At 46.2% G+C, this 22,148-nt stretch overlaps 1 protein-coding gene across 3 annotated transcripts in view; it reads left to right on the top strand.

Moving 5' to 3' along the window:
• Window positions 1–22,148, top strand: part of LOC141051811 (uncharacterized) — a 646,796-nt gene that overhangs the window by 553,203 nt on the left and 71,445 nt on the right. For 2 of the 3 annotated variants that reach the window (XM_073548842.1, XM_073548843.1), the window contains exons 59-60: window positions 6,529–6,618; window positions 12,725–12,772. In XM_073548842.1, coding sequence (XP_073404943.1) covers window positions 6,529–6,618; window positions 12,725–12,772 — 138 coding nt within the window. Of the gene's footprint in view, window positions 1–6,528; window positions 6,619–8,208; window positions 12,478–12,724; window positions 12,773–22,148 lie in introns of all 3 variants that reach the window. The other variant, XM_073548841.1, reaches the window with a different exon arrangement.

The following is a 22,148-nucleotide window of genomic DNA, read 5'->3' as shown; positions in this document are numbered from 1 at the left end:
TGTATGTACACAGTGACTGCACCAGCAGAATAGTGAGTGCAGCTCTGGAGTATAATACATGATGTATATCATCATCCCAGCTCTTACTCCAGTTGCTGATGAAGAACAGAAGAATTTTTTGTGGCCTATGGATCAGGCCTTTATAACACACTAGATGCGACAAACTATTTTAAAGTCAGGTTCCCTACTGTATGACACTAGGAACAAAAGACTTTTTTTGTGGCCTATGGATCAGGCCTCTATAATATACTAAATGCTGCAAACTATTTTAAAGTCAGGTCCTTACTGTATGACATTAAGAACAGAATAATTTATTGTGGCCTCTGGATCAGGCCTCCATAACACACTAGAAGCTATTTTAAAGTCACGTCAGGTCCCTTGCTGTATGACACTAGGACACTAGGAACAGAAGATTTTTTTGTGTCCTTTGGATCAGGCTTCTGCAGCTTAATTTCAACCCAACAAAATGACAAAGTGTTATACGTCAGGTTTTCTAGCTTTTTGCAACTGGAAAATTACATTTTTTTAATGTTCCTTAGGTTTGTAGACAGTTTCATATCACAACAGCACTAAGTGACAAGGTGGGATACAGCAGGCTGTTTAATATTTAGCTAGTGAAAAAAAATATTATTTGCAGTGCACAACACACTTGTAGGACATGTGCCCTGCTGGCTTTGTGAATCTCAGTAATGGCCAAACAAATGCTGGAATACAAATTTAACAGCCACATTGGACCCTAGCTAGCTACACTATCTGACTGATATACAACCGCCTAGCTAACTAGGTAAAATCTTGCTGCTAACTGTGCCAGCGTCAGGTGCAGCCTCTCTGTTACAGTGTCAAAATGGTACTAAAACAAGATGTCTGCTATTTAAATGGAGAGGGCTACATGTGATTTCAGCAGCCAATGACACAAACCATTGTGCCAGGACATTGTAGGTGTTTCCTGCGCCCTGATTGGCTAGCCGCAATTTGCACACATAAAGTTAGGAAAAAAATAACTGTGGAAAAGCATGCCATGCCTCTGAGCTCTGCAAACCCCCTCCCCTCATAATACTGTGTCTGTCACCATTCACAAATAGGTGATATAACAGCTCACCTTCTCCTCCTGTACAATGACCAATAACAACTCTATATACAGTAGTTAACACAAGAACCATGAATGACAATAGGTGATGTCACAGCTCACCTCCTCCTCTACAATTTATTTGTTTTACTCACTTATATAATGACCCACTAATATGTTCAGTTACACAATAATTGATAACACCTCTATATACAGTAGATAACACAGGAACTACCATATTAAAAGAGTCACAGCTCACCTCCTCCTCACCCTGTACAATGACTGATAACACCTCTATATACAGTAGATAACACAGGATCCACTGTTCACAAAAGGTGATGTCACAGCTCACCTCCTCCTGTACAAAGACTGAAAACTCCTCTATGCACAGTAGAAAACACCGGACCCACCATTCAAAATAGGTGATGTCACAGCTCACCTTCTCCTCCTGTAGAATAAAATCAATAACACCTCTATATACAGTAGATAACACAGGATTTACTACTAACAATAGGAGATGTAACAGCTTACCTCTTCCTCCTGTACATTGAATAACACCTTTATACAGTATACAGTAGATAACACCGGATCTACCATTCACAATAGGTGAGTTAACATCTCTGTTTACATTAAATAACACAGAATCCACCATATTGTTTGTGGGAAAATCCATGTGTGACATACTATGGGGAGAAATTGTGCAGGGGATTGACTGTGGATTGAATCCTATGGTGTATGTTGGGGGGCAGATTTCAGAACATTACATTTTATGGAGGCCATGAAAGGGATATCACAGTGGGAGAGAGCATCGCTTAATATGGAACTTATTTTTTGAACTTTCAAGCGCTGCTTGACATAATACATAATCCAGTTATATTAAAAGATCAATCATTTATTCCCATTTAATCCCAACGCGTTTCAAAGTGGAAAACACTTCTTCTTCAGGGGATGAGGAATATTTGTCATCCCCTGAAGAAGAAGTGTTTTCCACTTTGAAACGCGTTGGGATTAAATGGGAATAAATAAGAATAAATAATTGATCTTTTAAAATAACTGGATTGTGTATTATGTCAAGCAGCGCATGAAAGTCCAAAAAATAAGTTCCATAAGAAGCGATATACTGGCGGTCACTTGTCTGACCATTTGGATGTGCAGCAGCTGACGATTTCCATATGCCTGATCTCTCCTTTAGCGGGTGAGTGGATTTTTTATATCTTTATACCATTATCATCTGATAAGACCTTATTGCGCTTCTTTGTTCCTATAGTGTATTTTAGTGGGAGAGAGCACTAAGAGGCTTCAATAGGGGCATTATGCACTGTCCGCTCCCTTTCTTTAAAAAATAGGAAGGTACAGTATGCCCTTCTGTGACTGCAAAAATGATGCACTACTACCCTACCGACTCCACCAAATATATATTTTTTAGGGTATAGTCCAATTATGACTTTTGCTTCGGGGATACATGATTTGTATGTACCCCTCTGCCCATCTACGATATAGTAACAGAGACTTACAACACTATCTGGTTAGAGTTAGTAATAACTGTTGTACCAGACTCAAGTTAAACAAAGTTACATATCATCAGTATCACATATGCTGGGCATATCACTGTCCATATCACATTTGCTATCTGTCGATTGCCCATCATCACATTTTCATCTTTGATTGGAATGAAATAACATTTTTGTTTGTTTTGGGGTTTCTTTCTGGGTTTAGGCACTACAACTACACAAAGCCCAACACCAAAAACCATGCCACCTTCTACCATAGAAATTCCAATAACTACAACCATGACACCTAATAGCACACAAAGTCCAACAATAGCTCTGCCGCCTGCTACCACACAACGACCAATAACTACAACCATGCCATCTACTACCACAGAAAGCCAAACAGTTACAACCATGGCATCTACTACCACAGAACGCTCAACAATTACAACCATTCCATCTACTACCACAGAACACTTAACAACTACAACCATGGCATCTACTACCACAGAACACTTAACAACTACAACCATGGCATCTACTTCTACAGAACTCCCAACAACTACAACCATGCCACCTACTACCACAGAACACCTAATGACTATAACCATTACACCTATTGCTAATGGTATGTTGCTTAACTTACTAAACTTACCAAGGGTATTGGCTCTTCAGTCTCACTATCTGGCTTCTTTCCAGTTGAAGAGGTTCTAAACCAAACTCATGCACCCCAAACTATCAACTTGCTTTTCCTAATCACCTCTTTCCTTTTCTAGATTCACCACAAAATGGCTGCTGTATTTCCTACTTCTGCTTTTATACAGGTTGTGATAGTCCCTCCTGATTGGCTGTGTTATACCATGTAATGTGATATCTGTGAAACATTATGGTAAAAGCAACCCAGCTATGTCCGAGGTCTTTTGATCCATCTCTGGCTGATGCAGTCTTCTGCAATATGTAAAATGTTTGTGACCAATTTAACTGATTCAACAAATCCAAATCCCAAATTGTTTGAATTCGCCTAGTTCAGCAAATTTAAAAAATGTTTACATGAATTCAGTTGCTCTTGTTGAGAAGGTACATTGATGACGATTTGATATTAGTGGGTACCATGATAGTTATCTAATCATACATTAAAGTATATTTCTAATAATGGTTCTAGCTCTGCATCCACCAAAAATCAAAAAAGATGCGAGAGAGATGGTTGATAGAACTGATGGGTTATGGCACATATCTTAGGTTTCTTTAATTAATCAACACCCCAAAAAGTAATGGCATACCAACCTTAAAGACATCTATTCAGATTTGGAATCCCCAGTTAGTCCCATCACGCTTGTTACTACGTAGTAAAACGTTGATATCACGACCTACAAGAGTCAGTCCAGTGGGCGGCACAACAAACACCATCAATGCGATGGGAAAAGGGGGGCCCTAATAGTAGGGAACAAGGGGTGCGGCACCTCCTAACTCAGCCTGTGCCTATTCCTAAGCTCCCATAATGCCCTATGTGGGTTCTTTTCCCCGCCGCCTTCACGTACCTGGTCCCTAGCTGTCACCTTCCTATACCCTGGCTAGTGCACTGGCCGGCAAGGTCGTTAGCAAAACCAGTGCAGATGGTGTAAACACAGGGGATAGTGACAAGCACAAGACAGATAAGGTAAATAACAAACAACTTAGCTCCAGGCTCCACTGCCAAGCTCCACACCACAAAGGATACGGAAACAGACCCCGAACTCCACAGAAGTAGCAGTTTCACTGCTCACACTAGAGAGCTGTGACTGCAAGGCTGGTCTACATAGAAAACTCTATCATTAACAGTCAGCAGATTCATCTGGTGATGTTGGAATATGTTTGGTGCAACAACTCCACTCCTTCCTATGAGTGTTCAGTTGCTAGATTTGTATGCTCTTTATAAAGTTTAAAAAAAACTCCCAGAGGCTCACACAGGGAGAGCATATGACTGTATTTCCTGTCTTTCCTGTGTCTGTGTATGAGAGAAGCAGCCTGCTGTAGATGCTGCACAGATAGAGACACACAAATTATTTATTCCTGATCTATTAAGCTTATCATATATTGTTCCTGTTTGTTCCTGAATAAAGAAGCTCTGTTGTCACACGCTTGGAGAGGATCCTGAATGATCCGCTGCCAACAGGTGACTATTTAAAGGATAATGAGAGTGGTCACCACCAACTTCAGCTGTCCAGCAAACACAACAACTGCCAGCAATGAAACTGACATTAACCCTTGCTGGCACAAAAGGAAAACCCGTGCTTTAATTAAAGCAGAACCAGAGCTGTCACAACTTCCACAAAATGAATCATAAGAGTTGCATGACTCCTCTCTGGAGAAACAGAGTATGGTGGACTTGGCCCAAGGGTCCTGGGAAGGCTGTAGCTCACAGGGAGATGCAGCAGGATCTGTGTGGGGATTAGAAATAAATGAAATAGTAGACTTGAGTGACACAAAGTTACATGTCCTCACTCTATGTTTAGCATGTGACATCATGTATATGCTATGTGCCCATTGCCCACCACCGATGACCACCACCACATTTTCTTCTTTCACTGGAATAAATTTACTTTTTTTTCTGGTGTCAGACATTACTACTACACAACATCTAACAAAAACAACCCTAAAGCCTGCAACCACACAATGTCCAACAACTGCAACCCTGCCACCTGCTACCATGCAACACTAGCAGCTCTAAGGGTATGTTTCCACGGGGCGTAATCCCTGCGCTTTGGATGCAGCAGATACTCCGCTCCGCCAAAAGCGCCACCCCCTGTTGTAAGTGCGGTGATTCCGCATGTGTTCATTGAACATATGCGGAATCACCACATCAAATTCATAGACTGGGTTATTTATCTTGCAGAGACGGAGTGTCTCCGGAAGATAAAAATAGACATGCTGCAGTCTTTAAAGACACGCCGCATGTCCGGTTGCGCAGGGCCGACGGATGTGGCTGAGCAAACATAGTGGAGACGTGATTTCATAATATCCCCTTCACTGTGCTGTAACATCTGGATGCTGCGGATTGGGCACTGTGGCTATACACAGTGTTCAATCCGTAGCAAATCTTGAAGGATTCCGGCCAGTGGAAACATGCTGTCACGATCCATTTTTGGATGTGTGTCAGATCTAGGATTCTCATATATAAACTTTTTTCCTTTCAGGCCATGGGGGTTAACATCAGTTTTTCCCCCCGGTGGCCGCTGGTGTAATTACTGCATTGCTAAGTGAGTTTGCTGATGCTGGTGGTGACCACTCCCACATCCCTTTAAAAGGCCACCTGGTGCATCAGCTAACTATTGGTGAAACACTTCCTCTTTGGAGACCAACCAAGCTGGAGTCAGGAGCTGGCTGAGTGCAGTGGTGCTTCAGCTGAATGCTGTGATCTGGTGCCTAATTCTGCTGTGCGGTGCATTGCAGCAGACAAAGCTAAGTGTTTGTCTTACCTCATTTGTATATCTTCTCTTGGTGTTATATTAGTGCAATGGTGGGACCAGTGTCTGCACTTACCAATTCCCTATTGAGGGATAGGTGCAGGGCAAGTGAGGGCTAAGGTATCCTGCTTGGCGACGGTTTTAAAGAAGCCATACAGGGACGTCAGGATAGACCAGGGCACAGCCTCAGGAGAGTGCAGGAGGTGTCCATTTCCCCATACCCTATCGCAGGGCACACCGTTGTAATTGTGTCCCCGGTGTTCCCTTGTTTGTTTCCTGTTTGGTGTCCGATCATTTGCTGGGTCGTGTCACACAGGGTCAGTCACTTTGTGACACATACCCTAACTATGCCAACCTCCACTGAAGGTATGCTATTGAACTTACTAAACTTACCATAAAACAACTCAACACAGCCAAAACTACCATCCTGCTTTTCCTATTTGCCTCTTTACTTTGTTCTGCATAAACGATCAACATAATGTTCCAACGCAGCAAAGATGATAATAATATTCATGTCTTCTAAACATAGGAGATGGTCAGTGCTGGTGCCTTCCTCAACATTGCAGCCCAGAAATGTACTACAGTAATCTATGTCCTCTTATACCGTGTGAATGTCCACGTAAGTAAGATTTACCTCAATATTATGGAGCACATGTGATCACTAGAGATATGAAAATCTTTTGAAATTTGAAGTCACCACCTTTGCCAAATTTTCACAGGAAATTATTTTCACTGCTAATAGAAAGTATTATTTTAAAGCTACGTTTGCCCTGAAGAGATGTGTATAGCACACATATGATTTGCACTGAATCCGCTTGGTCATCAATGCTGACAACATCTCTATATGCAGGAGATATAACATGATTCACCACCAGGGCAAGTTATAGACAATGTGGGGCCCTGGACAAAAGTTTAAAGTGGGGCCCCGAATGCTAACATGTTGCATCATCACAAAGAAACATTTCTGGTTTATCCAGGCCGATAACATGTGCGATGGCCAATACTGAAGTAGTTAGGCGCTTATTTACCGGCCTTTTCACAGAGGCTTACGTAGAATGATGGGCAGAGAAGTAGTAGTGTAATCTGTCCCTGCATAGTATCGTTATCAGCAGCACTTCTGCAGTTTACACCGGTGATGTGTGCTGAGAGAAGTGATTTTTGTTCCGCCAGTTCGTTGGGTGATGTTTACTCCTGTGAAGTCTCATCTTCATTGCCAGTGTTTATAATTGCGGATGCTACATACACATACTGATAAATTCATATTTGGAGCCAAACATACAGATACATGCATACATGGAGCATACTGTATGTAATACAGACGCATGCATACACAAAGCACATACAGTGTGTCCGTAAAGTCATGGTGCACTTTTGACCAGTCACTGGAAAGCAACAAAAGACGGTAGAAATGTGAAATCTGCACCAAATAAAAGGAAAACTCTCCCAGTTTGGGGTTTTGTGAAGCAACATGTGTGCATTAAACGTATCAACGACATTAATCACTTAAAATGGAGAATCAAAGACATTATTCACTCTGTTATACCAGACGTCCTTACCCGTGTGTGGCAAGAACTTCACTATCGTTTGGATGTGTGTAGGGCAACAAATGGAGCCCACATCAAACTGCACTGAATAGGTATGAAACTGGGAGAGTTTTCCTTTTTTTTGGAACAGATTTCACATTTTTATCGTCTTTTGTTGCTTTCCAGTGATTCGTCAAAAGTGCACCATGACTTTACGGACACACTGTATAGTCAGATGCATGCAAACAGATATATATGCACAGGGACATACGGTATATACAGAGAGATGTATACACTTACACACATACATAAACAATTGACACCACCAATCTAAGAGATAGCTATAATTTTGTAGACCATCTCTGTTAGTAAGAAAAGATTGCAGCCCCAGTTGGCCTCATTAATTTTGTTAATATGTAGTAAAATTTGACAAGATTCTTGGTTAGAGAAACAGCAAAGTGTGGGGCATTTGGCCCAAGGGTCATGGAAATGGTAGAGTCCAAATGGATTTGCAGCAAGAACTGGGTAGGGTGACTAAAGCTGTAGTACCAGACTCCAGGGACAAAATATTGTATCCCTTCTACTATGTTAGGCATGTCAATGTCCACATCTCATATGCTATGTGTCAATTGCTCACCATCACATTCTCCTTTTTCTTTGGAATTCAATTTTTTTGGGGGCATCAGACAATACTACTACACGGCGCCCAGAAACTATCACCATTTCACCAACTACCACAGAACGCCCAACAACTGCAACCATACCACCCATTACCACAGAAAACCCAACAACTACAACCATACCACCAACTACCACAGAACCCCCAACAACAACAACAACAAACATACCACCCATTACTACAGAACATTCAACAACTACAGCCATACCAGCCATTTCCACAGAACCTTCAACAAGTACAGCCTTACCACCAACTACCACAGAACTCTCAACAACTACAACCATACCACCATTTACTACAGAACACTCAACAACTACAACCATACCACCTATTACTACAAAACGTTCAAAAACTGCAGCCATACCAGCCATTACCTCAGAACTTTCAACAACTGCAGCAAAACCACCAATTACCACAGAACGCCCAATAACTACAATACTACCATCTACCACAGAACTCCCAGCAACTACAACCATACCACAAACCACCACAAAACTCCCAACAACTACAACCATATCATCAATTACCACAGAACGCTCAACAACTTCAACCATACCACCAACTACCACAGACCACCCATCAACTACAACCATACCAGCAGCTACCACAGAACGCCCAACAAGTACAACCATACCACCAAGTACCACAGAAAGCCCAACAACTAAAACAATACTACCATCTACCACAGAACTCCCAACAACTACAACCATACTACCATCTATCACAGAACATTCAACAACAGCCATACAACGAACTACCACAGAACACTCAACATCTAAAACCATACCACAATCTAGCACAGAACGCCCAACAGCTACAACCATATCAACATTTACCACAGAACTCCCAACAACTACATCCATACCACTAACTACCACAGAACGCCCAACAACCATACCACCGTCTACCACAGGACTCCCAACAACTTCAACCATACCACCAACTACCACAGAAGACCCAACAACTACAACCATAGCACCATCTACCACAGAACGCCCAACAACTACAACCATACCACCAACTACCACAGAACGCCCAACAACTAAAACAATACTACCATCTACCAAAGAACTCCCAACAACTACAGCCATACCACCAACTACCACAGAACGCTCAGCAACTAAAACCATACCATCATCTAGCACAGATCGCCCAACAACTACAACCATACCAACATTTACCACAGAACGTTCAACAACTACAGCCATACCACCAACTACCACAGAACGCCCAACAACTACAACTATACTACCATCTACCACAGAACGCCCAAGAACTACAACCATACCATCATTTACCACAGAACACCCAACTACTACAACCATACCACCCATTACTACAGAACATTCAACAACTACAGCCATACCAACCATAACCACAGAACGCCCAATAACTATAATACTACCATCTACCACAGAACTCCCAACAACCATACCACAAACCACCACAGATCTCCTAATGACTACAACCATACCACCAATTACCACAGAACACTCATCAAATTCAACCATACCACCAACTACCACAGAACGATCAACAACTAAAACCATACCACAATCTAGCACAGAACGCCCAACAACTAAAACCATACCAACATTTACCACAGAACTCCCATCAACTACAGCCATACCAACCATTACTACAGAACCTTCAACAACTCCAGCCATTTTCACAGAACTTTCAAAAACTACAGCCATACCACCAACAACCACAGAACACCCATCAACTACAATACTACCACCTACCACAGAGCGCCCAACAACTACAACCATACCACTAACTACCACAGAACGCTCAACATCTACATCCATACCACCAACTACCACAGAACGCCCAACAACTACAACCATACCACCCATTACCACAGAAAACCCAACAACTACAACCATACCACCAACTACCACAGAACGCCCAACAACTGCAACCATACCACCCATTACCACAGAAAACCCAACAACTACAACCATACCACCAACTACCACAGAACCCCCAACAACAACAACAACCATACCACCCATTACTACAGAACATTCAACAACTACAGCCATACCAACCATTAACACAGAACTTTCAACAACTACAGCCTTACCACCAACTACCACAGAACTCTCAACAACTACAACCATACCACCAACTACCACAGAACTCTCAACAACTACAACCATACCACCATTTACTACAGAACACTCAACAACTACAACCATACCACCTATTACTACAAAACGTTCAAAAACTGCCGCCATACCAGCCATTACCTCAGAACTTTCAACAACTACAGCAAAACCACCAATTACCACAGAACGCCCAATAACTACAATACTACCATCTACCACAGAACTCCCAGCAACTACAACCATACCACAAACCACCACAAAACTCCCAACAACTACAACCATATCATCAATTACCACAGAACGCACAACAACTTCAACCATGCCACCAACTACCACAGACCGCCCATCAACTACAACCATACCAGCAGCTACCACAGAACGCCCAACAAGTACAACCATACCACCAAGTACCACAGAAAGCCAAACAACTAAAACAATACTACCATCTACCACAGAACTCCCAACAACTGCAACCATACTACCATCTATCACAGAACATTCAACAACAACAGCCATACAACGAACTACCACAGAACACTCAACATCTAAAACCATACCACAATCTAGCACAGAACGCCCAACAACTACAACCATACCAACATTTACCACAGAACTCCCAACAACTACATCCATACCACCAACTACCACAGAACGCCCAACAACAACCATACCACCGTCTACCACAGGACTCCCAACAACTTCAACCATACCACCAACTACCACAGAAGACCCAACAACTACAACCATAGCACCATCTACCACAGAACGCCCAACAACTACAACCATACCACCAACTACCACAGAACGCCCAACAACTAAAACAATACTACCATCTATCAAAGAACTCCCAACTACAGCCATACCACCAACTACCACAGAACGCTCAGCAACTAAAACCATACCATCATTTAGCACAGAACGCCCAACAACTACAACCATACCAACTACCACAGAACGCCCAACAACTAAAACAATACTACCATCTACCAAAGAACTCCCAACAACTACAGCCATACCACCAACTACCACAGAACGCTCAGCAACTAAAACCATACCATCATCTAGCACAGAACGCCCAACAACTACAACCATACCAACATTTACCACAGAACGTTCAACAACTACAGCCATACCACCAACTACCACAGAACGCCCAACAACTACAACTATACTACCATCTACCACAGAACGCCCAACAACTACAACCATACCACCAACTACCACAGAACGCCCAACAACTACAACCATACCACCCATTACTACAGAACATTCAACAACTACAGCCATACCAACCATAACCACAGAACTTTCAACAACTACAGCCAAACCACCACCTACCACAGAACGCCCAATAACTATAATACTACCATCTACCACAGAACTCCCAACAACTACAACCATACCACAAACCACCACAGATCTCCTAATGACTACAACCATACCACCAATTACCACAGAACACTCACCCCCAACAACAACCATATCACCCATTACTACAGAACACTCAACAACTACAACTACAGCCATACCAGCCATTACCACAGAACTTTCAACAACTACAACCATACCACCAACTACCACAGAACGCTCAACAACTAAAACCATACCACAATCTAGCACAGAACGCCCAACAACTAAAACCATACCAACATTTACCACAGAACTCCCAACAACTACAGCCATACCAACCATTACTACAGAACCTTCAACAACTCCAGCCATTCCAGCCATTTTCACAGAACTTTCAAAAACTACAGCCATACCACCAACCACAGAACACCCATCAACTACAATACTACCACCTACCACAGAACGCCCAACAACTACAACCATACCACTAACTACCACAGAACACCCAACATCTACATCCATACCACCAACTACCACAGAACGCCCAACAACTACAACCATACCACCAACTACCACAGAACATCCAACAAGTACAACCACACCACCAATCACCACAGAACACCCAACAACTGCATCCATACCACTAACTACAATAGAACGCCCAACATCTACATCCATACCCCCAACTATCACAGAACAACCAACAACTACAAGCATACCACCAACTACCACAGAACATCCAACAAGTACAACCATACCACCAGTCACCACAGAACACCCAACAACTACAACCATGCCATCTACTACTGAAGGTACGTTACTCAATTTACTAATCTTACCAATAAGGAAATGGTTCTTCAGCCTTCCTATCTACTGAAAGCCTGTTTCAAGTTGAAGTGGCTATCTACAAAAATTAATTTTGGCATGTACTTAATGCAACTGAAACTAGCAACTTACTTTTTATGTATGCCTCCTTCCTTGTTTGGGTTTATTAAGAGAAAATATATAAGAAAATCAAAAGCAAGAATCTATGATTGAAGTCAGTCTTCTTTTCTTCAGCTCCGACTACATCAACAAGCTCAATCACCACTCCACGTCATACTGCTGGTAAGCTATTGGTATACTTGTGGTAAAATATTTTAGACTTGAAAATGTCAAAATTTAATTAATTTAGAGTAAAATTCAATCTACTGGAATATAGAAAAACTATCATTTGAGAATATGTTTCTCTTTCCCCCATGACGGCACCACGGAGAGAGGACATCTGCCTCACTGGGACAGGAAACCTACAGATAAAAATGCGGTACCTCTCTCTCGCCTCAGTTGGTTTTCCTGTCCCCATAGGGAACCTACAGACTTGCCATCGTCGAGGGATGTCGGGGCCAACCAGTCTGGAGAAGACAGCGGGGGTTCCCTGTTTCAGCTGGGGCGGTTATCCGAGGCGCCACCACTGTAGTCAGTGGGCCTCCAGGGTGTGCAAGGGAAAGGCGGCAGAAGCTGTTCCAGAAGACTGCCTCGCCCAGGTGCAATGGTGTCCTCCCTCATATGCGGGCGTCGGAGGCCGGGCCTGGACCGGGCAGGTACCTGGGTGGGTAGGGCGCCAGCGGGCGCCGGGATCCCCAAGCGTGCCAGCAGCACACATGGAGCAGGGTGCCGCCATCTTGGCGCAAAGCACTGCTGGGAGCCCCGCGGCGACAGTGCGCATGCGCGGGGTGGGTCGCCACCTCATGATGTCAGAGCGGCGCAAGGCACCTCTGGGAGCTCCGTGGACGGTGACAATGTGCACGTGCGGGGCGGGGCGCCACAGCATGTCGTCGGGCCAGCGGCGCAAAGCATCTCTGGTAGCCAGAGGCGGCTGGGAGATGCGAAGTCGTCGCGCGCCTGTGGGGGGGGGGGGAGAAATAAAAAAAAAATATACGTCCCTCCACATGGCAACGGATGGTAGTACTTAAAGGCGCACAGGAGGCACAGTGCTGCTTTTCCTGGAACAATGAGTACTGAGCCTCCAGAAGAGCAACCTCTGCTAGACATGTCCTCTGACACAGTACACAGCAGCAACCGCGGCAATCGCCGCAACAGCAGTGTAAAAAGGATTCCAAGGGTAAACAGTCACAGCGACGCAGCAGCCGCTCAGAGTCCTAACGCAGCAAAGAGTCCAGTGTGGCAGGGGGTCGCAAAAGACAAGCCTCTTGCAGATCCAGGACCTCCTTCAAATTCGGTATCCTTCTTCGGCCTGGTGAGTAAGTGAACTACGTGAACGTATATGTTGTAACTAGAGCCTGTCCTCCTCTTATAGGGGAAGAAGTGCACGCAAAAGGCCAACCACAAGATTTGCCCACTTTGTAAAGAGGAGCTTCCCACGGCGTTGGGGCAAAGGCTCTGCCAAGCCTGCATTGAGTACACAATATGCAAGGAATCCCCAAGTTTCACATCTAAACTTAGAGCCCTAGTTAAACATCAGGTAGAGAACACCTTGAAATCCCTTCAGGGAGAAAGTAAAAAGCATAGGAAGTCTAAAAGCAAGGACCCTGAGTCAGAACACAGCAATAGGGAGAGCGAATCTTCTTCATCAGGCACAGACAGCCCGTCATCCGACTCCTCATTCTCTGCGGAGGGGGGTCACAGCTGTTTCACTATAGAGGAAACGGATAACCTAATAAAGGCAATTAGAACCACTATGGGACTGGTAGACACCAGGCCCAAAAGAACCATTCAGGATGCCATGTTCAGTGGTTTATAGCAGAAGAGGAGATAATTCCCTATGAATGATAAAATTCAAGCGCTAATACAGAGGGAGTGGAAAAGGCCAGAGAAAAAGGGCCTCCTAGCTCCAAAAAGAAAATATCCCTTCAAAGACCCAAGTTGTTCATTTTGGGACAAAGAGCCAAAGATGGACGTAGCCATAGTAAAAGCCTCGAAAAAATTCTCTCTGCAGTTTGAGGACATGGGGACATTGAAAGATCCCATGGACAAAAAAGTGGATACGTTCCGGAAAGGTTCATGGGAGGCAGCCGGAGGAGGACTAAAACCTGCTATAGTCGCCACTTGCACAGCTAGAGCCCTGATGGTGTGGTTAGATCAGCTGGAGGACCAACTAAAGAACAAAACTCCAAGGGATGCAATTCTAGACTCCGTCCCATTAATGAGAGGAGCGGCGGCCTTTCTAGCGGATGCATCCGCAGATTCAATCAGACTGACAGCCAGGGCATCCTCATTCTTGAATGCAGCTAAAAGGGCGCTATGGCTCAAATGCTAGACGGGAGATCTGCAAACAAAAACAAAACTTTGCTCCATTCCCTGTGAAGCTGAATTCCTTTTCGGGCCTACACTGGACGATATACTTGACAAAGCAGGGGATAAAAAGAAGTCTTTCCCTAACCCATCCAATTTCCTCTTCAAACGTTTTCGGAGCAGAAAATTTATCCAGAGGAAGACACCTTAAAAGTCCCAGGATAAGTGGGAGGACAGGAGAGGAAAAGGGTTCATGTTCGGGAAACCGGCAGACAAAAATCAACCCCAATGAAGGTGTCTCCCAGGTATGGGGAAGATTGGGCCTCTTCTTTCCAACCTGGGAAAAGATATCAAGCAGTTCCTGGATCCTAAGCACCATAAAAACAGTCCTCAAATTAAATTTCCACACCTCACCCAAACCCTCTTTCGTAGTGACCCTGCAGAGGCAGTTGATGGAAGAGCAAGCTGCGGTACAACAAGAGATTCAGACCCCGGTGGAGAAATCGGTATTGCAGGAGGTTCCCCACCAAGAAAAAGGAGAAGGCTTCTATTCCCCTATCCTCCTGTGGAAGAAATCAGATGGGACGTTCAGGACGATAGTGAACCTGAAAAAGCTAAACAAGTGCCTGATGATTCATCTGTTCAAAATGGAAACAATAAAATCTGCTGTAAATATGCTGCTTCCATCATGTTACATGACAGTACTCGACCTAAATGACTCGTACTACCACGTCCCCATACACACGGACTACCGCCGATTTCTCAGGACAGCTGTCATTATAGGAGGAGAAATAAAGAACTATCAATTCAAAGCTCTCCCAATCGGACTGGCCATCGCCCTGAGAGTTTTCACAAAGATTATAGCAGAGGTCATGGCACATATAAGAGAGCAGGACGTCCTAATATTTCCTTACTTGGACAACTTCCTAGTGATAGGCAACTCCCCCTCTCACTGCAGAGACCAGTTGAACAGGACTATGGAATCATTGTCCAACCTAGGCTGACTACTAAATCTGCCAAAATCTCGGATGATTCCAAGCCAAGTACAAGAATATTTGGGCATAACCATAGATTCCCTCAGACAAGAGTGTCGTCTCCTGGAAGGGAAAGTCCTACACGTAAAACACATAGCAGCAGGGGAAATAGCTCATACAGTAACAACACTGAGGAAGGCCATGTCCCTGCTCAGCTCAATGACAGACTGTTTGCCAGCTGTTCAGTGGGCTCAAACTCATACAAGGGATCTCCAGTGGGAAATACTAGCAGCTGATTTCTCTTCACAGAGATTTAGAAGGGTGGTTAGATATCTCCCCCGAAACAGCTCACTCACTGCAGTCGTGGACGGAGCCATCCAACCTGTCCAGAGGGGCCCCTTGGGTGGTACCGGTCTCTCGAGTCCTTACTTCAGATGCAAGCCCCAGGCGGTGGGGGGCTCACTTGGACAACCAGGTAGCACAAGGGGTCTGGACAGAGGGTGAAAATGCAGCCTCCATGAATATGAAGGAGCTGTTAGCGGTGAAGTTTGCCCTCCTGTATTTTCTAAACTCCCTCAGGGCCCACCACGTAAGAGTGTTCTCGGACAACCGCACAGTAGTCGCTTACTTAAATCATCAGGGGGGTACAAGATCCCACGCCCTTATGGAAGTGACAAAGCCAATTTTCCAGTTTGCAGAGGGAAACCTAGGCTCACTGACAGCGCTACACATAAAAGGGGCAGACAATGTGACGGCGGACTTCCTAAGTCGCACACAGCTGAGACAGGGCGAGTGGGAGTTGAACCAGGAAATTATCAATCAGATCACGAAACTATGGGAGAAACCCAATATAGATTTATTTGCCAACAGGACAGATCGGAAGGTGAAAACCTTCTGCTCCATAGACCCCGCCGGGAACCCAGTAGCCCTGGACGCCCTTATGATCCCCTAGCACTTTCCCCTTGCATATGCGTTCCCACCACTAGCCTTAATTCCATCAGTTCTGAGGAAGATTTGGGAGGACAATGCAAGGGTGATCTTAATAGCTCCCTTCTGTGGTGTCTGTTCACATGGGATGCATCTTGACAGTGCTGGGCAGCCTGCCTGATCTAATAGAAGGGCGTAACTAATAGGCTGTTAGCCTGGATGCTGTGCATTGCCATAGTGTGAACAGCACCACATACACGTTTTCATTGTGCATTTATATACCAAGCAGCCGCCCCCTCCATGGATTGGTAGGATGTGAGCGGCTGTCTCATCGGTATTTTTGCATCTGTGTTGCCGCCATCTTAACTGTATGGGTACACTGCATCCTGATAGTGCATTTGTTTGGAGACCTTGGCAGCTAAGCATCTCTGCCTTTTTTGCTGTATTTTTGAAGATTCGGGAGGACAAAGCAAGGGTGATCTTAATAGCTCCCTTCTGGCCAAGAAGGACTTGGTTCTCTTGGTTGAGGAGAATGTCCATCTCCAACCCTTGGGTCCTCCCGGATATCCCGAACCTACTCTCACAAGTGTCACGACTCACGATCCATTTTTGGATCTGTGTCAGTTTGGGCTGCTCACATTTTAACTTTTTTCCTTCCTGGCCATCGGGGGTTAATGCCAGTTTTTCCCCCAGTGGCCGCTGGTGTTAGTTAGTCAGCTGGTGGTGACCACTCCCTCCTTCCTATATAAGGTCACCTGAGGCATCAGCTGGTGTTGGTGATACACTTCCTTTTGGATACCAACCGTTGTGAAGACAGGAGCTGGCTGTGTGCAGTGGTGTTTCAGCTGAATGGTGATCTGGAGCCTTACTCTGCTGCTCGGAGCATTGGCTGCAGAGAAAGCTGTTGTTTCTTTCCTTGTCTGTTTTCTTTCCTTGGTGTTTTATTACTGCAGCGGTGGGACCAGTGTCCGCACTTACCAATTCCCTAGTGAGGGATATGTGCAGGGTAAGTGAGGGACAAGGTATCCTGCTCGGCGACAGGTTGAAAGACCCTGTATAGGGAAGTCAGGTTAGTCCAGGACTCAGTCGCAGAAGAGTGAAGGAGGTGTTCATTCCCCCATTCCCTATCGCAGGGCCCACTGTTGTAATTGTGTCCCCGGTGTTCCCTTGTTTGTCCAGTTGTTTTGCTGACCGACCGATCATCGGGTCGTGTCATGCAGGGCCTGTCACATATTGTGACATTGTCACCAACCGTCCCATTTTGTCTGGTGAGCCATGGCCCAAATGCAGGCCTTTGCCCAAATGCTTCAGACCCTCACTAATGAGCTTAGGGTGCTGCGAGGTGAGGTGGTGCAGCAGTTGGTGGGATTTGGGGCCTTGGTTCAGGTGAAGGCTCAACCAGAACCCAAGATATCTCTCCCTGACAGGTTTTCTGGAGGGAGAGATAAATATTTGGTTTTTCAGGAGGCCTGCAAGTTATACTTCTGGCTCCATCCTCGTTCATCAAGGAGTGAGGAACAACGGGTGGGAATCATTATGTCCCTTCTTAAGGGTGATCCCCAATCCTGGGCCTTCTCCCTGCCGGTCGATTCACCATCTCTACGATCAGTGGATGAGTTTTTTGCGGCATTGGCGCTGGTGTATGGAGATCCTGTGTAACAACCCTGCTGGCATCACTGCATGGCCTCCCATCCCCCGCACACCAACTTACTTTCTGCTTCAAGCCATGCTGTGAATTCTGTCTTTTGCCAGTCCTGTGCTCTGTGCCTCTGCTCTCCTGTATGTTTCCTGGCTATGTGTGTATAGGGGGGCGGCGCCAGAACTCTGGTTCTTATGCAGTCAGGGTGCACCTGTCTAAACTGTCCCTGACCAAACACCTAGAGCCCTTGTCTATTTAGTTCCGCCACACCCACTGAAACATTGCCTGTGCAATGTCTATACTCAGTTAGTATCTTTCTGCTGAGGTAGCCAGGCCCTGTTCTGTGTATCTCCTTCTCTGTATGAATACTCTTAGCCTTGCTTTGTGTTCTTTGCCTGCCTGCCAGGAGGCTGAATATCCTGGCCCTTGAGTCTTGGTCCCAGTACCTTGTCTGTACTCTGTCCTACCTTAGGCTCCCTTTCTCCTTGTCTGTGGCTTCCTCCCCTGCTGTGTCTTCCCTTGTGTCCTCCCTGTGTGTGCATCTGCACTCTTGCAGCTCTGTCTGTGTATCTGCACTCTTGCAGCTCTGTCTGTGTATCTGCACTCTTGCAGCTCTGTCTGTGTATCTGCACCCTTGCAGCTCTGCCTGCACGGCTCCCTTGCCGCTCTGCCTGCCCGGCTCCTCTTGTAGCCCAGCCTACTCCGCACTCCTGCGGCTCCGCCTACTCCACACTCCTGCCTATATCCATACCTGCACCTCCTGTGTGAACAGGTCAAAATCCTGTTCCAACATACACCAGACCCTCCTGCCTACACCAGCTGTGTTGTGTGAACAGGTCCCTACCGGTCCCTTCTCATACCACGCCAGTCTGTCCTGTGTCTCCAAGCCGTGCCTGCTTGCCCTGTGTCTCCAAGCCGTGCCTGCAAGCCGTGCCTGCTTGCTCTGTGTCTCCAAGCCGTGCCTGCTTGCCCTGTGTCTCCAAGCCTTGCCTGCTTGCCAGTGTACCAAGCCGTGCCTGCTTGCCCTGTGTCTCAGCCGTGTCCGCTTGCCCTGTTTCTCAGCCTGCTTGTCACTCACACCTGTCCAGGTGTCCTGTTCCCGAGTGGGATCAGCAGCCACAGCCAGACACCACCCTGGAGTGACACCCGGCAGCTACCTGCCGCACAAGCCTGACCTCACCATCAGAGGCTCCAGTGAAGACCGAGGTAGCTGCCGTAGTTACGTCCCTTCCAGGGGAGTCTGGTTTGTGGCACAGTGGGGCCACAACCCCCCGGCTCGCGCCATTCAGACAAGGCGCGAGCGTGACATCCTGATGGCGTCTCCCTGGTGAAAACCCAACTCCGTAAGATCAAGCAGGGGGGGCCGGCCTGCTGAGGAGTACTGCTCAGAGTTTAGGAGGTGGGCCACTGACACACAGTGGAATGACCCTGCCCTTAGGAGTGCAAGGTTTGTCCACAAAAGTTGCAGGATACTCTGGTGCAGTATGCCGCCCCCAGGTCGTTAGAGGCCGCCATGTCCCTTGCCATCCCGGTGGATAGACGCCTCAGGGAGAGGCATACACCAAATGTGCCCCCCTGTAGTCCTTGCTAGGGAGGAGGACACACCAGAGCTAACGGACGAACCCATGCAGGTGGGAGGAGCTAGTTGCCAAACGTTGTCACCTGCGGTTCGCCGTGTTGTCGGAGCATGTTTTCACTGTGGGTAAACTGGTCATTTTATCGGGGTCTGCTAGCTCGCTCCAAAACATCTGTACCACCTAAGAAGCTGTGTCCCCCTGGTCGTGTGGAGGGAGGCAACCAGGGAGTGTATATTTCCTCCATTTTTTCCCCTCAGTGTACCTTGTCAGCAGAAGTGGTGATTGGCGGAGAAACTGAGGGTATACCGGTGCTTTTGGACAGTGGAGCAGGAGTCAATCTGGTGGATGCTCACTTTGTCCAGACCCATGGCCTGAGGTGTAGGACGCTAGCAAAACTCCTAAGCGTCCAGGCCATTGAGTCTGTCCCACTGAGCCAGGGGAGGTTGACCCAAGTCATGGATAATATACATCTGCGTATAGGGACTCATCATGATGAGACCCTGTCATGCTACGTCTTGGGGGGGAATGCCATCACCTATCGTTTTAGGCCTCCCTTGGTTGAAATGACACAACCCGGTCATAGATTGGCGGTCTAGGGAAGTAGTAAGCTGGGATCAGTCGTGTGAGGGCTGTTGCCCAGGGGCTACTGTCTCTGCCGTCATTTTACAACCATCTCCTTCTCCAGTGCGGGCAGCAGAGGTGCTGCCAGGGAGTAGGGGTGAGTCTCAAACCTCACCATTAGCCAACCCTGAAAGGTGGAGTCCTCGTAGGAGGAGGGGTTGGAGGAGGGTGGTGGTTCCCTCTCTGAATTGTGGGGGTGTGAGTGTTGTGACACAGGGGAACGCCTCTTTTGTCAGTTCCTTAAAGAGTTCACCATCTTGTGGAAAATGTGTGCATGGCAATAAATGTTCAGGTCCGGACCTGTGTGTGAACGAGTATGTATGGGTGTCCACCAAAAACATCCAGTGGAAGTGTGCTGCTGGGGTCTGGACTTCTAGGGTGATCAGGCCGTATCGGGTGTCGGCCATCCTCAGCCCGGGGACTTACCAGGTGGAGTTAACCCCAGTAATGCCCATGCTCAACTCATTCCCCAGGTCGGCGCACTGGAGATTTGTGGCACGTCCGGAGCATACGTTGTCACCTCCATCAGCCCACGTTTGCCATGAACCTGAGAGTCAGGTGGTTGCTGAGGTGAACTCCGGTGGATCTAGGTGTAGGTGGTTTCCTGGTGAGGTGCAGTGTTGAAGGTTCAGAGGCCCCTCATTGTAAAGGGGGTACTGTCACGATCCATTTTTGAATCTGTGTCAGTTTGGGCTGCTCACATTTTAACTTTTTTCCTTCCTGGCCATCAGGGGTTAATGTCAGTTTTTCCCCCCTGGTGGCCGCTGGTGTTACTACAAGTTTAGTTAATCTGCTGGTGGGTTTTTCCCCACTGGTGGCAGCTTGTGTTACTACATGTTTAGTTAGTCAGCTGGTGGTGACCACTCCCTCCTATATAAGGTCAACTGAGGCATCAGCTGGTGTTGGTGATGCACTTCCTTTTGGATACCAACCATTGTGAAGACAGGAGCTGGCTGTGTGCAGTGGTGCTTCAGCTGAATGCTGATCTGGAGCCTTACTCTGCTGCTCAGAGAATTGGCTGCAGAGAAAGCTAAGTGTTATTTGTATTTCCTTGTCTGTTTTATTTCCTTGGTGTTTTATTACTGCAGCGGTGGGACCAGTGTCCGCACTTACTAATTCTCTAGTGAGGGATAGGTGCAGGGTAAGTGAGGGACACGGTATTCTGCTCGGCGACAGGTTGAAAGACCCTGTATAGGGACATCAGGTTAGTCCAGGACTCAGCCGCAGGAGATGTCCATTCCCCCGTTCCCTATCACAGGGCCCACTGTTGTAATTGTGTCCCCGGTGTTCCCTTGTTTGTCCAGTTGTTTTGTTGACTGACCGATCGTCGGTCGCGTAGCGCAGGGCCTGTCACATATCGCGACAACAAGGCCCAGTGCTGCACCCTCAGGTGGAGAACCTACATATGACGGCCTGGAATTTGAAAGGGCTCTCATAAGCAACAGAGGCTTCTCCCCAAATTTAGTGTCTACTCTCCTACGGAGCAGAAAACCGGTAACCACAAAATTGTATGG

Source organism: Dendrobates tinctorius, unplaced genomic scaffold (genome assembly GCF_039654945.1).
Source record: "Dendrobates tinctorius isolate UK_male_01 unplaced genomic scaffold, ASM3965494v1 ptg000158l, whole genome shotgun sequence".
In the NCBI taxonomy this organism is placed as follows: Eukaryota; Metazoa; Chordata; class Amphibia; order Anura; family Dendrobatidae; genus Dendrobates; species Dendrobates tinctorius.
This window is presented reverse-complemented; position numbering and strand designations above follow the sequence as displayed.